Below are 17,731 nucleotides of genomic sequence, written 5' to 3'. Positions count from 1 at the left end.
TGGCACAGCACTTGAGAGGGGTGCAATCATGTTCCATGGGGTTGCTGGCCCACAATGACCTTGGAGAAGGGTTGAATTGTCTGAAGGCTGTCAGCAGTATAAAATGTTGTCAAAAATGTCAGCCTGTTGTTCACAGCACTGCAAACTGTTGTTTTTGAAACTGAAATATGTGGGAATGAACACCCCAAAGGAAGATGTTTGGGCATTGATGCCTTTTATCCCGATCACTAAGGTCTTTTTGTGTTGATGCCAAGTGATGGTGTGACTGAAATTTTTTCCTCTGCTGCCCATAAGAAAACCACATTCTTTTAATGGTGGGCTTTCATGGTCATGACCTCCACTCTGAAGGCATCAAGAGAAGTGGTGAAATGTGGGTAAAAGGGGGTCTGATGACCTTCTCATCCTGTGACATGTCCATGGCGACATTGGTCAGAATGGTGGAGAAATTTGGTGTCAGTGTGACATCATTAACCCACCTTGAACTTCTGGGCTCTGGCCTTTTTCTTGCATGTATTGACAACTGGGCGTTAAAAACATCACCATGCCAGAAGGCAACATCACAGGGTGCCATGCTTTTGCATCATTACCGAGGAAGGTTGTTACCACCTTTGAGCTAAATTTCAAATGTATGCTTTGCAATGGGAGATGATTATGGTCTTTCAAAAAAGTGATCCTTCAGTTGTGTTGCACAGTGTATAAATTCTCTTCCTTTTCCTCTCCTTCCAATTCTTCTGTCTGAATACACCATTGCCTTCTAGGCATTGTCTTTCTTATTGCTAGCTTACAAATTTTCAAGGGCATCTTTTAATTTTTTCATGCACTCCTCCTCCTCCTCCTCCTCCTCCTCCTACTCCTCCTCCTACCTCACCTCCAACTTGCACCCTGCCACCCTCCTGCACACCCCCACATCCACCAGCCCCAACTCAACCCCTCCTTGGCATGTAACCTGTGTCCCACCTGCTTTGCCTGTTTGTCTACATATGCTGTTTCTGCTGTGTTATGAAGTATTTGTTTAGTGTCATATTGAACATAAATAGTTTATTTTATTTGTAGGTTCACAATCATTAATGTCTTGTCAGAGGCAGAAGCTGGGTGGAATGGTCAACGAGGTCGAGTAGATCTTGAATTACTTCAGAATTTCTTGCCTTTGACAGGCAATGATTCTGGCAGTTACTATGTCTGTGTATGTGGACCAACAGCTTTTACCAGATTAACACAACAGTAAGTTTTAATTACCTCTTTAGGATAGATGTACTATGAAGATTGTGTTACAGAAAACAGGCTAGATTTTGATTCACTGGCTGTATTAGAAGATTTTTTTTGTCTGTGTAGTGTTAAAAGTGAAACAGCGGTTCCTAAAAGATGTCTGCTTGTGGGAAGTCCTCATTATGTTGTACATACAAATTATATTATGACATTTTGGTGTGGTATACTAAATGTGACAAGAATTGCTTTGACGCAGTACAAAAAAGAAATATTTGAATATCTTGTTATGCATTTAAAATTGAATTCAGAAACGTATGTTTACAATATTTGACACAAAAAGCTCATCAAATTACCAACTAGCAAAAACAAAAATATATGGGAATAAATAAATAAATAAATAAAAACTGAAATTGGTCAGAATTGGTGGGGGGGGGGGGGGGGGTGGGTATGTTTAGAGGAAGAGAGAAAAAAGTATAATGGATTGAAACTACAGGGATAAAGAACTACCTCTCATTGACACCACCTGAAAGACCATCCAAACAAGTATGACTAACAGACTGACAAAATACATTAACACAAGGAACAGCTATCACACATATAGTCAGTTATCAGGAAAGAATCTAAAATAAAACTATATTTTGACTATAGAATGTGGTGACCCCTATAGAAACAGAATACTTCATGCTTATCATATTCTTGGACATTCAGTCTGGTTTTTACAAAGTATGGTCTGAATGGACTGCTACTCATAGACAGCAGGAATAATATATATATAAAAGACTAGAAGAGAGGCTACATTATACTGCAGCAGGGGTCAGGAACAGCTGATGAAAAATCAGGATGGAACATTATCTTACCATCTGGATGTGAGCTACAGTTGTGGTGCTGACAGAAATCGTATGACAAACCATCAGTAAAACATCCTTGGTTATAATAGTTCTTTATTCATATGAGTTGTAGGGATGGGAAGATGGTTAGTGGTCTGTGTGATGTAGGTGGTTGTGAGTGTGCAACATGTTGGCTTCAGTATTCTGCCCACATGGCAAACAGGTGCAGGGTGCAGCAACTTCTGACATCCTTGTGGCGGGGGACTCCTGACCCAAGCACCACACAGACAGTGGTAGATGATCTCGACTTGGTTGCTCCATGGTTGCATCAAAAATGCGCCAAGCTAGGTGGTGGTCAAACTGAGATGCTGGACGTGACCAAAGATGATGGCGAGCATGCATCCTGGGTGAAAGCAATCAGTAATGTAGGCCTCTGATGGCTGGATTACAGTGACAAGGTAGCTGGTCAACCAGCCGACCTAGGCTTGAACTCCTGGCCCACTAGGGAGGTGTCCAACAACCACAGCTAGTCACCCAGCAGGTGACCCAATGGAGTGGTGGCATCAAGTTGACTGTATGCAGACCTCAGCTCATGCAAGAACCTGTGGTACTGGTAGCAAAGTTAGCAACGAGAATGGTGGATGGTTTCATCATCTTGCACTGCAAGTGGTCTCTGTCTCGTAGACATCAGTGTTGTAGACTGTGTGACACGATGTAACGTATGAACCTCGATGCTGCAGGATATGACTAACATTGGAGTGAGAATCTGATTTTGGAGGGTATACATGTAAGCTGGTTAGTTAGTATATCTTTAAAGGCAGCACTCCCACTTCGGAACTCATAGCAGACTGGAGCGGCAGGGGTGTTGAAACTGGGAAGCGATGAATTGTACCACATTCCTCCCTCCTTTGAAAAATCTGGAGCCTGGATTGTGACCTGTTCAGTCTTTGACAAAAAGGTGACCATTTCACAGTCTTGGACAAAAGAATCTTAACACACTTCTTAAGTTGACATGAAGAATACAGTATGCTCCATTTTTCCATATTCTAATGTAGCATAAACTTAGTGGTTCATTGGCTGTATATTAATCTAAATGTAACTTTGAATCACTACCCAACATATTATTAAAATACAGCTATGAGATTCTCTCTTCTGAACAAATTTCTTAACAATGATTCAACAGCAAATGTTTCTTCACAATAACTTGTGCTTGGCATTCCTACTTGTTTAGCAAATGTTTTCTCATTTGCTACTTTGGTATGTCATCTATAACTTTCTCTTTGAAACACAAGATTCCCTAACATTTCCTTAGAAAACACGTCTTTGAAACTATGCTCAAACAAAACTACAAAGAAGATGTTGGTAAGTAGTACCATTTATTTCTTTTACTTTGAAGCTAGTTGGACATGACTACTTCTTGCAGTGCTTCTCCTCATACCATCTCTTACCCAAAACAACTTCCCTGCACCCTGCAACAATTTCTCCTGTGGACTGAATCTTAATGATTTCATCTGCAGTTTAGTTGAGCTTGCCTTTGTGATGGGACAACCTTGTGATGGTGTATCATCAGCAGCAGTCTTTCTTGGCTGAATCCGTTTCCTTGAGTTTAACGGTGCACTGTGAAAGGACAATTCATGACTCTTTTTATTATCTTCAGTACCTATAATGTTGCAAGAATCATTAACTTTAAGATCCCTCAATCATCGGGCACAGATTTCTGAAAGGATTCAGCTTTATTGACCCAATCATCAGCCTTACAAGCACTTTTCCTTTTCCTTTTCTCCCTTCCTATCCCCTTGTGAAGACGTGGCACAACCACATGTGGCACTGAATTTGTGTTCTTTAGAAATAAGTACATCTGTGCATCCTGTGCAGTGTCTACAACAAAATTACCATCAGCAGTTCCATTCTGCACAACACAAAAATCATTGGCCCATGTACTTGCCCGTTTCAAGTGGTACAAACTAAGATGTAGTTCTTACAATTTTAAGAACACTGCCTGTGTTTATTTTCTTCATACTGCACATAAGCAGTTAAGTACCTTGCATTTATGAAAACTTTATCCACTAAAAAATATAATATAACGAAGAACACACAAGAGAATGTAAATAGCCACTACAGGCACTCAAACATAACAACACAAAATGCCCTCAATTCTTCCAACAAATCGTATGCCACCTTGACTCTGAACACTGATGAACCTCATGCCTATAATGTTGGCACATACTACATGTCACAGATAATTAATGAATAAAAAGCAACTCATGGCCTCACATGTTACCCTGCTTGCATATCACTGGCCATAAATACTCTTCTATACTGATGCCTTAAACTGAGATGAATCTGCAGGTTGTTCTTCTTTCACAAACAACACATGTAGATTCCTATAACAGGGATTTCTCCATACCACATCTGTGCACAGAAACAGAAGTGGGCAGAAAAAACACTAAGTTCACTCACCACACTCATACTGTTGAAACTGGAAACTGTAGCTGGCAATGTTGTTGTAGCTGGAGTGTGCTGCTGACAAATGGCAGCTGTTGATGCTGGAAATCTTTTGACATCAAAATGTTGGAGTCAGGACATGACCTGTACAATGGTGGGTGAATTGGCTGATGGTAAATCTAGATTGAGCACCTTCTTCTTGTTTGGATGTGGGCTGTGGGGATGTGGTGACTGGAATCGTAGAATGTATTATCAGTAATCCCTGGTTACAATAATTCTTCATTCAAATCACTTATAAGGATGAAGCCAGAGTTGGAGAGGAGTTTAATGTCCTCAATGATCTAGATGGCCATGAGCAGCATGTTGGTGTTAATGTTTCACCTGCCTGGCATGCAGTGTATATGGGGATTCACAACTACATATATCCATGTGGCTTCAGAAACCTGGCACAAGTGCCGCACTGTCAGTCCTGTGGCCACTGTGCCAACACCAGGTTGGACGATGATTAAACTAGGATGCCTGGCATGATCAAAGGAGATGGCATAAATGTGCACTTGGCAGTTGCCAGTAACAGTGTAGTGTGACTGAAATGGCTGAAATTTTAACAAACAAAAGTAGTGGTTCTCATTGTCTACCTGGGAATGATACTTCATCTCCTTTTGTCAGTAAGTGTGCTTTTAAAATAATAAATAATAAAATTTGTTCCTGATATAATGAACTGGACAATCAAATGGTTACTAGGCTGTATATAGGTGTAAGTTACATTAAATAATGAGCCGTAACAACAGTATTTAAATTTTAACTAATAAAAGTCAGTCCGTGAATGTCCACACCTTAATTCACATGCTGGTGAAAACAGATTAGATTAGATTAATACTTGTTCCATAGATCATGAATACGACACTTGGTAATGATGTGGAATGTGTCAGGTTAATAAAAGGTGTCTATACAAGATATTACATTACACAAAATATTACATGACACTAATATGTGTGTGTGTGTGTGTGTGTGTGTGTGTGTGTGTGTGTGTGTGTGTGTGTGTTGGGGAAATTACCCATTTACTATATCCAAAAATTCATCTAATGAGTAGAAGGAGTTGCCATTAAGAAATTCTTTTAATTTTCTTTTAAATGCTATTTGGCTATCTGTCAGACTTTTGATGCTATTAGGTAAGTGACCAAAGACTTTTGTGGCAGCATAATTTACCCCCTTCTGAGCCAAGTTCGATTTAACGTTGAGTAGTGAAGATCATCCTTTCTCCTAGTGTTGTAGCTATGTACACTGCTATTACTTTTGAATTCGTTCGGATTGTTAATAACAAATTTCATAAGTGAAAATATATATATATATATATATTTTGTGAGGCTACAGTGAAGATCTCTACCTCTTTAAATAAGCGTCTGCAGGATGATCTTGGATGAGCTCCAGCAATTATTCTATTTACACACTTTTGTGCAATGAACACTCTTTTACTCAATGATGAGTTACCCCAGAATATGATGCCATACGAAAGCATAGAATGAAAATAGGTGTGGTAAGCTAATTTAGTGATGTATATTGCCAACATTTGCAATGACCCTAATAGCACAAGTAGCTGAACTCAAATGTTTCAGCAGATCCTCAGTGTGTTTTTTCCAGTTCAACCCCTCATCAATGCATACACCCAGAAATTTTCAATATTCTACCTTAGCTACCGATTTCTGATCGAAGTCTACATTTATTAATGGTGTCATTCCGTTTACTGTGTGGAACTGTATACACTGTGTTTTGTCAAAGGTTAATGAGAGCCCATTTGCAGAGAACCACTTAATGATTTTCTGAAAAACATCGTTTACAATTTCACCAGTTAATTCTTGTCTGTTGGGCGTGATAGCTATACTTGAATCATCGGCAAAAAGTACCAGCTTTGCATCTTCGTGAATATAGAATGGCAAGTCATTAATATATATTAAGAACAGCAGAGGACCAAAGACCAAACCTTGCGGCAACCCATTCTTGATTGTTCCCCAGTCTGAGAAATCACCAGTTTTTTGTATATTATGTGAACTGTTTATTTCAACTTTCTGCACTCTTCCAGTTAGGTATGATTTAAACCATTTGAGCACTGTCCCATTCATACCACAGTACTTGAGCTTATCTATAAGTATTCCATGATTTACACAATCAAAAGCCTTTGATAGATCACAAAAAATCCCAACGGGTGACTTCCAGTTACTCAGAGCATTTAATATTTCATTAGTGACAGTATATATAGCATTTTCTGTTGAAAAACCCTTCTGGAAACCAAACTGACATTTTGTTAAAACTTTGTAAAAGTAAAGGTGTGAAGCTACTCAACGATACATTACTTTTACAAGAATTTTGGATAAGGCAGTCAGAAGAGAGAGACTGGGCGGTAGTTGTTGATATCAGACGTATCCCCTTTTTTATGCAGTTGTTTAACAATGGCACACTTCAGTCTATCTGGAAAATGCCCTGCTTCAGAGAGCTATTACATATGTGGCTAAGAATCCCACTTATTTCTTGGGAACAAGCTTTTATTATCCTGCTGGGAATGCCACCAATTCCATGTGAGCTTTTATTCTTGAGAGAGTTTGTTATCTTCCTAATTTCAGAAGGAGAGGTGGGTGGAATTTCAATTGTATCAAACGGTGTGGGTAAGGCCTCTTCCATTAACTGCCTTGCTTCTTCTAATGAACATATAGATCCTATTTTCTCTATAACATTTAAAAAATGATTATTCAAAATGTTTTTGAATTTCAGCTTGTTGTTTATCAAGTTTCCATTCGTTTTGATGGTGATGCCATCATCCTGTACTCTTGGTTGCCGTGTCTCCCTTGTAATAATATTCCAAATTGTTTTAATTTTGTTATCAGAAGTATTAATCTCAGATATGATACACATGCTTCTGGACTTTTTAATAAACTTTCTAAACATAGCACAGTAGTTTTTATAATATTTGGGTGTTTCTGGGTCATTACCCTTTCTTGTTGTTAGATACAGTTCCCTTTTGTGGTTACAAGACATTTTTATTCCTTTAGTAAGCCAAGGTTTTTTGCATGGTTTCTTATAATTTGATTGAACTACTTTCTTGGGGAAACAATTTTCAAATTCTCTTACAAGTGTATCAAGAAATAACTTACATTTTAAATTAGCATTGGGTTCCTTGTACACCTCATCTCAGTCTAACTGCTGATGATTTCCTCTGAAATTTCTAATTGTTGAGTCATTAATTGAATGCACAACTTTGGAGGGTAGTTTTGAATTACTGAATGGAGCTATGTCATATACTGTAACTAGCTGAGCATCATGATCAGAATGGCCATTCTCAACAGGACAAGAATTTATGTTTTTAAACCTATCTTGGTCTATAAAAGTGTTATCTATCAATGTGCTGCTGTCCTTTACTACCCGAGTAGGAAAATTAATGACAGATGACAAATTGAAAGAACCGAGCAAGACTTCTAGGTCATTCTTCCTACTACACTCTTTCAGTGAATCAACATTGAAGGCCCCTACAAATAATAGTTTGCTTTCCCCTATCTGACAGATAGCACAACAAGGCATCCAAGTTTTCCAGGAATAAATGAAAGTTTCCTGAAGGGGACCTATATACTGTTACAATTATAAAAGAGCCCTCCTTCAGTTTAAGTTGACAGGCACATGCTTCTATATGTTGCTCTAGACAAAACTTTTTTGTATCTAAGCTTTCTACACAGTGATAACTTTTGACATATATGGCAACTCCTCCTCTCACCTTATTCTCTCTACTCATATGTGCAGCTAGTTTATAACCACTAATATTTACCTTTCCCATATCACACACAATGTGATGCTCAGACAGTCATAGCACATCTATTACATTATCAGATTCAATGTCATCTAAACAAACCAGGAGCTCATCCACTTTATTCTTCAACCCTGAAATATTCTGGTGAAAAATGGTAACATTATTTTTTACTTTCCTGTTGTGAGAATTTTGTGAGTTTTGGACCTCTTTAGCACCTGCCTGCCTGAACTTCACATTGGACTCTGATATTAGTGTAAATAAGAGGTACAGTTATGCTACTAAGTGATTTAAAGAAAATTACTCAAGCCTCAAATGTATGGGTTATAGAATCCATTACATAAAATAAATTAATTTAAACAACAGTTGGAAAACATAGACCACTCACTCTTAACTTCAGTCTGCGACCTCCATGCTGCTGCTGGTTTGGAGAGAATGACTGCGTGCATCATGTAGGTTGCTACTGCTGGGCCGGCTTGAGGACAATGACTGCGTAGTGTGCTGGAGACAGACCCTCAGTGAGAGAGCTGCACTATGCTGAGTCAGTGGGGACACAACAACCATGTGACAGCTGCTGTGACGCACTGGGGCAGGTGTAGACTGCTGCTTACCAGTGATGGACATGTGTTCACGATGAAGTGGATGAACTCGCAGTCATTACTTCTGAGTAGGCTTTGGATCTAGTTGCCTAGCACACTAAATCATGGAATCAAACCCACACCTGTGACTTAAAATGGGGCTGAATGTTTAACAAAGAATGGTGACTGACAATGATGGCTTTTATCTGTTCGGGGATGATATTTGGTCTCTTTTTGCCCTTAAGTGGGCTTCGAAAATAATATAAATAATAAATTCGACCCCGAAGTCAATATCAGTCAGGAAAATGTTACACTAGGCCGTACATAGATGTAAACTGTGATACATAATGAGCTGCAAAAACAATATTTAAATTTTAACTAATAAAAATGTGCTGTCCATGAAATTTCACATAACAACTTGCAGGCTGATGAAAGCAACTACACTACTAAGTGATTCAAGGAGCATTACTCAAGCCCCAAATATATTGGTTATAGAACTCACTACATAAAATAAATTAATTAAAAAATACTGGAAAAAACAGGCTGTATTCACAGCTAAATGTTAACTGAAGGCAACCTCTCATACAAGCTCATACCTGATCACAGTCCAACCAACACACGATACTGTAACCTAAATGTCAATTAATAGCAAAATATCCTAAGGCACTCATTGCCAAACTAAGTTAAAGTCCAGTCCCAGTGCCCAGAATCAGAGCCCAAAGTCATTTCACATGAAAAATGACAAGTTTTGCCTGGCTGACAGCAGAAGTAAATCAGTCCTGACTAGTGCAGAATTATTCTTAAGCCCACAGTGAAGCCGTGTGAAAAAATATTTCTAAGTGTTGTGACTGACAATGTGAAAATTTCTCTTAACATCAAAAACGTGTATTGCTGGAGCACCAATCGGGCCAGCATATACATTGCCTCAGTCCAGTCATAAAGCACACTGTCCTATTGCAAGATGGCTGGCACCCTTTTATGGCCTGGGACCACCTTTCCAAGGAAAGTCCAGCATCGGCGTCGCTTAATGGATCTGTAATTTCACCAGCCTAATTTACAAAATGTGATACATAAATGATGATAGCACCATTAGCTGCATGTTAAAATTTTAATTAAAACTGATGTCCTACACCTAATTTAATGTGCATTAGTTTGTCCAAAATTTATGGTTAAACAAGTGCAGAACTACATTGCAGCACTTGAAATATCGCAACAGATGTGTATATGACACCATTTTCTTATTGGATGTTTACTCCTCTTTCCATTGCACTATTCAGAATTGTGATATCCATAATAGTGTTCAGGTTATGGTCAAAACCTACACAAATTTGTAGACAATTAATAAAAACAATAAAAAATATGTCTTAAGAACTAAATACTGGATGTGGAATGTAACAGTGTCGAGCAGTGCATACTGCCTTAATGTGTGTGTGTGTGTGTGTGTGTGTGTGTGTGTGTGTGTGTGTGTGTGTGTACTTAGTTATTTTGTTACAAACATGTGAGTAGCTCCATCATTGTGCATTACTGAGAGCTACAGTTTGGGCTCGATTTCTTTTATAAATAAAATAAGATAAAAGTTATATCAGTTTGCTGAATTATGCTTACAGAAAACTTCTTGGTGCTGTATCTTTTCACATATATTGACTTATAGTTTTTATCTGCATACTGTCAGAATTGTATCGCTCTCCTCTCCAATTTGACGTACTGCCCTTCACTATATTTTGGTTTGCACTGTAGATGAGCAAATGTGAACAATGTGTAGGAAGCCATTGTTCATGCTAGCAGCAGAACTGAAGTCGTATCTGCTGGTTTGAATTTTTGGCCATGTGGCTTGGTCAGCCACTAGTCATCCATGCAGCTCACTGAGATCTGCCACTTGGTTGTTGCCACCACACCCCACCCATGGCCAGTCTTCTTGTGCTGAAAACCCATTACTCCTGCTCAAATAATCCATTGTGCCACAATAGGCCTGTACAGGCTGGATTGCAGTGATAGTGTCGCTTGGCAGCAAGGCAGCCTTAATTCAAACTCTTGGCCCACCAGGGAGGTGGTCAACAACTGCAGGTAGCCACCTTTTACCCAGTAGGTGATGCTTTAGTTTCTCAACTTTGCCTTTCAAAGGCACTGGCTGGCATCTTCCACTTTGTCATTGTCCTAAGTGAGTGCCTGTGGACTCTTGAGTATGCTTTCTTGTGTAATGATGCCTGGAATTCAGGCTGATGATTGATTCTCTCTCTGACATCGTTCTGCTGACTGATGCAGGAACAGTTCATTTTCTAGGTAAAGTTGAGGCACAGCAATTCACTGTACACAACAGACATGTCGCTATGACAAGATCTAGAGGAAATTTGCAACCATTTGCAGACAACACAATTTACTGGTACCCTCCATTTTTGACGTATACCATACCATACTGAAAATCATGATAGCACAGCCAATGACTACAGACATTGATTCAAAAGGGTTTATTAAACCAAATGCCGACACAATTCTGATGAACTGTGATAAGATTCAGACCTGTCCATAAAATATAAACTCTGGATCACATCAGTAATACTATGAGACAAGCAAACATGCTGGAATTAGCTTCTATACTTACATAAATATCTTATTATCAAATTTTATTGCAGCAGGCAAAATATTATGCAACAACTTTAAGGACAATTCTCTGGTCACAGTGACATGACAATCACTCTCTCTTACAACATATGTATTACAAGTTTTGAACGTCCTAGTGTTTCTCTTGAAATATGACATACACATAAGAAATTAATGAGGCAGTGAGTATTAGAAACAAAAAAGGAATCTTTATGGATGATAAAGTTGAGACTTCTGACAAAGCCCTGATGAAGAGTAACCAGAAAATACATTTCCTTCTAGGAAATAGTACAAAACATGATAGCCAGCATCGAAAATTGGCAAACTAACTTCAAATCTGGACTTGAATGTCCCTATCCTACAAAACATGAATTAGTCCTCCATGACTTCATGTCACTATTCATGCCATCTGTTCCAACCACTCACAACAGGCTGAAGTTACCAACACTACTAAAACACCTGTGCCTCACTGACAATCAACTTGTTATATAGTTGCAATATTTATTTTCCTCACTCTTTTGTCCTCTTGTCTTCCTACTTAAATTTTGGATTTTAAACTTATATATGCCTCTATTTTTCTTTGCATTGTTATCAGTGGCCATATAAGTACAAAGTTGCTGCTGTAATATGAAATCTGGAACAAAATATTACAATTCTTTAATTTCTATAGAATGTAAGTAAAAACTCTGTGTTGACAGATCATATCTGAACCACCTCACTTTTGCGTATACCACTGTATGGCAGCAGTGACAAACTTCTTCAGTGAATGAAAAAACTTAATAGAGCATTTATTTTCACTGTGGTTGTCACAACATTTGCATGGTATTTATTGTAGGACAACAGATTTGTCACGTAATTTTCTGAGGAATAATGATCAATTTTTATCACTATAAATTGAATGTGTTTCAAAACAAAAATCTTGGAAAGGGCTACAGGCTAAAACTGGTAGTGGAAAAAGTTGGTTATCATACCTCAGACATTTGCTTGAGGAAAACATTTTCATTCCGTTAGTGCGTGTTTGAAAGTAGTACTAAGATCAGTCATAATAAGATTAATTTATCATATAATCAGTATATCAAAAAGGAAATAATACAAATTGACAATGGCGCCAGTTGAATTTTTATATTTAGAGCAATTGAAGACAACTAGATGGATAGAAAAAGAAATAAATAGAAGAATAAAATGGTCTGGAGTGCGTTTGGTAGAATAAATATATTTCAAACCAGCTTTCTGATGCCTGAAGCAAAGCACAGTTTAATGCAAAACCTGGAGAGTACGAAAAGTAGGTGTCAATGAAAGAACAGTCTAATCCAGGGGTATTTCCTGGCAACTTGTTTATTTAATATATGCACAAGTTACCAACCAACACCAGACCACACTATCGTCTACTGGTGATCAGGCTATCACTGCACAAGAAAAGGGCTTTGAGGAAGTAGCAGGAAAACTGGAAAACTCATTACAAATAATACTTGAATATTACCAAGAGAACTCCCTTAACCTAATCCCTCAAAGACATAAGTTAGTGCTTTACACCTTCTCTCAAAACAGGCAAATAAGAAGCTGAATGTCACGTGGTATGATAAGAACCTCGAGATACAGACAAGCCAACACACCTGGGTGTCATGCTGGACAGATCACGACATACAAATATCGTTCTGTAAAGAACTGCCGAAAAGATGATGCCGGGAACATTATCTTGAGAAATGCAGTGAGTAGTAAATCTTGTAATCTTACAGTGGTCCCCTTTGTTGATTCATCATCATCATCATCATCATCATCATCATCATCATCATCATGAACAGTTTCCAGCTACAGGTTGGGTCTGTTACATAAGCCTCACAATCTAGTCCTGTTATCCCATCATCCTTCAGTTTCATTCTGGTCCAGTCCTCACCTCTAATTTTTTTTTTTTTTTTTTTCCCCAACTCACTCCTCCATACCTTTCAGCCACCTATCCCTTTGTCTTCCTCATGTTTGCTTCCTTTGCATCTCCATTTCATATACCTTCTTGAGAATCTTCTTGTTTTCCATTCTCTTTTAAGTGCCCATACCACCCTAGTCTTCATGTTTCTGTCTTGATCTGCAATGGTTCCTCCTTCACTGCTCCCCTTACCCTTTCATTCCTTATGCTATTTCCCCTTGTTACCCCTGTCCTCTCATTGAGGAATTTCATTTAACAGGTCTGTAATCTGCTTGCATCTCTCTTCTTTCTTATCCGTGTTTCAGATACATAGGTCAATATTGAGATGTTGTAACTTCTGCATTGAAGCATCAAAGAAACTGGTATAGGTATGCATATTAAAATGCAAAGATATGTAAACAGGCAGAATATGGTGCTGAGTTCGGCAACACCTACATAAGGCAACAAGTGTCTGTCACAGTTGTTAAATTAGCTACTGCTGCTACAATGGCAGGTTTTCAAGATTTGATTGAGTTTGAATGTGGTGTTATAGTTGGTGCATGAGCGATGGGACACGGCATTTCCAAGGCAGCGATGAAGTGGAGATTTACCCATACAAAATATTTCAAGAGTGTACCGTGGATATCAGGAATCTGGGAAAACATCAGATCTCAGATATTACTGCGGCCGGAATAAGATCTTGTAAGAACAGGACCAATGACGATTGAAGAGAATCATTCAACGTGACACAAGTGCACCTCTTCTATGAATTGGTGCAGATTTCAATGCTGAACCATCAACAAGCATCAATGTGTGAACCAATAAACGAAACATAGTCAATATGGGCTTTTGGAGCCAAAGGCCCACTCGTGTTCCCTTGATGACTGCATGACACACAGCTTTACACCTCACCTGGGCCTGTCAATACCAACATTGGACTTTTGATGACTGGAAACGTGTTGCCTGGTTGAACGAGTCTTGCTTCAAATTGTATCGAGCGGATGGATGTGTAGGGGTATGGAGACAACCTTATGAATCCATGTCCTCTGCATGTCAGCAGGGGACAGTATGAGCTGGTGGAGGCTCTGTAATGGTGTGGGGCATGTGCAGATAGAGTGATACGGGAGCCCTGATACATCTGGGTATGACTCTGACAGGTGATGCGTACATAAGTATTCTATCTGATCACTTGCATCCATTTATATTTGTTGTGCATTCAGACAGACTTCGGCAATTCCAGCAGACCAAGGCGACAGCCCACACATCCAGAAATGCTAGAGAGTGGCTCCAGGAACACTTTCCTGAGTTTAAACACTTCCGCTGCCACCAAACTCCCCAGACATGAATGTAATTGAGCATATCTGGAATGCCCTGCAATGTGCTGTTCAGAAGACATCTCCACCCCCTCTTACTGTTATGGATGTATGGACAGCCCTGCAGGATTCATGGTGTCAGTTCCCTCCAGCACTATTACAGACATTAGTTGACTCCATGCCGTGTCGTGTTGCAGTACTTCTGCATGGTGTGGGGAGCCCTACACGAGATTAGGCAGATGTACCAGTTTCTTTGGCTATTTGGTGTATATATCACTACTTTGCTTTTTTGTGGAACATCTTAGTTCCAAACCAGGCTCCTAATACTTCCCAGGAATGCTTCTATCTATCTGCCACATTCACTGATCTCTTTCTCATTTCTTCCATTTTCCTCCATCACACTTTCCAAGTAGGAATTTTGGACACATATTGAAGTTCCAAGTGATCTTGTGTTTCCAGTAATGTGGACACAACTAAGCGGCATCACAGAATGGAGATCAATAAAAATCAGGAAAGAAGTATTTCTTAGAATAAATATTGGTCATTTTACATATTTTCAGTCAATGTTTTTTGTACCACACATGAATATGAAAGTGTTTTCGGGTAATGACTGGATTTACATATAATGGTAATATAAGCTTTGAGGAAAAGACTGTGACCATGAAGAGTGATGGAGAAGAAATGATAGTTTCGCTGGGGACACTATAAGGAACACAACAGACAGAAGAGACTTGCTAAAGAACTTTTTTCAGATATGTCAATGTGGATAAACAAATAGCAGATTAATGTGCAGCAGTATAACATTTGTTCCACAACGATAGACAAAATTGAACGATTGTTTGACAGTTCATACAGTGGTTTTTTTTAATGAAACTGAATGTAATGTCCATTGGTCCATTACAGCTGTATTTGTTCGGGTCATTTTATAAACCCACATAACTGCTTTTGCAACTCTTAAGTTGTGTCTTCTGGTGCAAATATAAATGCTATGTCATAGGTTACAGAATGTTGCAGAATAACAACTTATGTGGCTACGTGAAGTTCTCAGCCCTCCTCAATTGACAAAAAATGATTGTCAATTGATATAGTAACCATCATAAATGATCAATGTCATGCCTGCATTAAGTTGCAAACTGTACACTTTCCGATTAAAATATGCTCTTGTCAGCCTACATCAAGCAGTGGAATGCCCCTCATAGATGTTATTCAGAGAAGTACTGTGCCATGTAGTGACATAAGATGACATGCTCATGTGTATTTGCCACCAACATAGCAGCTGCCAACATAATCTATAAGTTTCCTGTGAGTTGAAGTGTGTGCTGTGGCTGCTGCCTGTAGTACCTGACGACAGCCACAGCACATGATTCGACACCACATGGGACACTCATAGCTTATGTTGTCAGCTGCTATGATGGTGGCAAATACACATGAGCATGTCAGCTTGTGTCAGTACAGGGCCCAGTACTTCCCTGAACGTTATCTATGAGGGGCATTCCACTGCATGACATAGGCTGACAAGAGCATATTTTAATCAGGGAGGGTACACTTTCTAACTCAACACAGACATGAGACTCATCATTGATGACAGTTTTTTTTATCAATTGACTATGGTTTTTTATCAATTGAAGAGGGCTGAGAACTTCACCTAGCCACAACAATTGTTACTCTGCGGCATTCTGTAACCTATGACTTATCCTTTTTATTTGCTCCAGAAGAAGCAACTTTAGAGTTGCAAAACTGGTTGTGGGGACTGGTAATTGACCTGAACAAATACAGCTACAGCAGATATTTTAATAATTTTAACATCTAACTTTTAATGAACTGTTCACAGTATGAATTGTCAAGCAATCACGTGTAACTATTATAGTTGTGGTTGCTCCAGTTTTAAAATTATTTTTTGAAATTATCTGGACGGAGTTACATTTGGGATTTTTTTCCCTTTAGTTTGATCATGAACACGGCAGGCATTTCAGTGGGGAGCAAGAACGTGAGAGTCTTTTCTGTAACTGAGAATGACTTAAGATTTCTGGACGGTAATCATTTACTGAGGTAGCCTGCTGAAAGAGAGTATTCATTAGATGACTGTTGATTGGTGTGAGAAAATTTTTGTGTATGATGTGCATCACCTATAGGAGATTTATTTAAAGTAAAGTAGATAAGGGGAAGATTTAAATAAGTTGATTATGAGGAAATACAATTATTATTCTTAAAGAATGTTGAACATTATGAATAGCAGCATAAGAAGGTTATTTTGATGAAAAACAGTGCTGAAGGGTGTAAATATGAATAGATATTCAATAGAGTGGTCCTAGTCTCTTGAAATGGGTGGTGTGAAGTCAATGTGTGTTTGGAAGTGTGAATGGTGTGATTTTCCAGCTACTGGAGGTTCAGACTACCTCATACTAATTTTTTTCTTTCCCAACATTGAAATGCCTGCAGGAAGAAATTCGTTTCCCTGCTAGAGATAAAAATTCTTCTCCCATCATTGTTTTGATGATTAGCTGATACATACAATATAACTATAGTAAATACTTACTGCCCATAACCCTTGACACAATACTTCCATAACTATAAGTATGTACTGAAATCCTGCAGATATTCTTGGTAGGAGACCATAGAAATCCTATAGCCACAGGATCCCAAATTAGTCGTGGAACTATTGGGTAACATTTGTATCTATTTGCTTAAGTCCTATATTTACTTTTTACACACAACTCACAAGATTTTACAATTTTCCTTATCCCTCAAGCCATTCCCTTGAAATAACAATATTGTCTCATGTGATTTAGACACTTTTTGACCCCAAAGTGACCATACCACGTATGGATATATGTGGTCATATGTATCACATACTCCTCAGAAATGCATATTCACCAATATGGTATTTCTGCCTGCAGATCACTAAACAGTGTGCCCTCATTAAGTACAAATTTCATCTCCTTTACTTTTTGCCTAAGATTTTTAGCTACCTTCTGCATTTTCTTACCAATCCAGGGATAAAAAGCTTGCTTTTCTTTTACATTTTGTTAATAGTAGATTCGTGTAACTGCTATCTGCAACTCCTTCATGTTCAATGG

At 38.6% G+C, this 17,731-nt stretch overlaps 1 protein-coding gene across 1 annotated transcript in view; it reads left to right on the top strand.

Annotated features, from left to right (window-relative positions):
• The window catches only part of LOC126458434 (cytochrome b5 reductase 4), a 328,355-nt gene that overhangs the window by 293,000 nt on the left and 17,624 nt on the right, over nucleotides 1-17,731 (top strand). The window contains exon 9 of the mRNA XM_050095489.1: nucleotides 1,054-1,221. Within this exon, the coding sequence (XP_049951446.1) occupies nucleotides 1,054-1,221 (168 nt within the window). The remainder of the gene's footprint in view (nucleotides 1-1,053; nucleotides 1,222-17,731) is intronic.

The sequence above is a fragment of the Schistocerca serialis genome, chromosome 2, assembly GCF_023864345.2.
Source record: "Schistocerca serialis cubense isolate TAMUIC-IGC-003099 chromosome 2, iqSchSeri2.2, whole genome shotgun sequence".
Taxonomy (NCBI): Eukaryota; Metazoa; Arthropoda; class Insecta; order Orthoptera; family Acrididae; genus Schistocerca; species Schistocerca serialis.
This window is presented reverse-complemented; position numbering and strand designations above follow the sequence as displayed.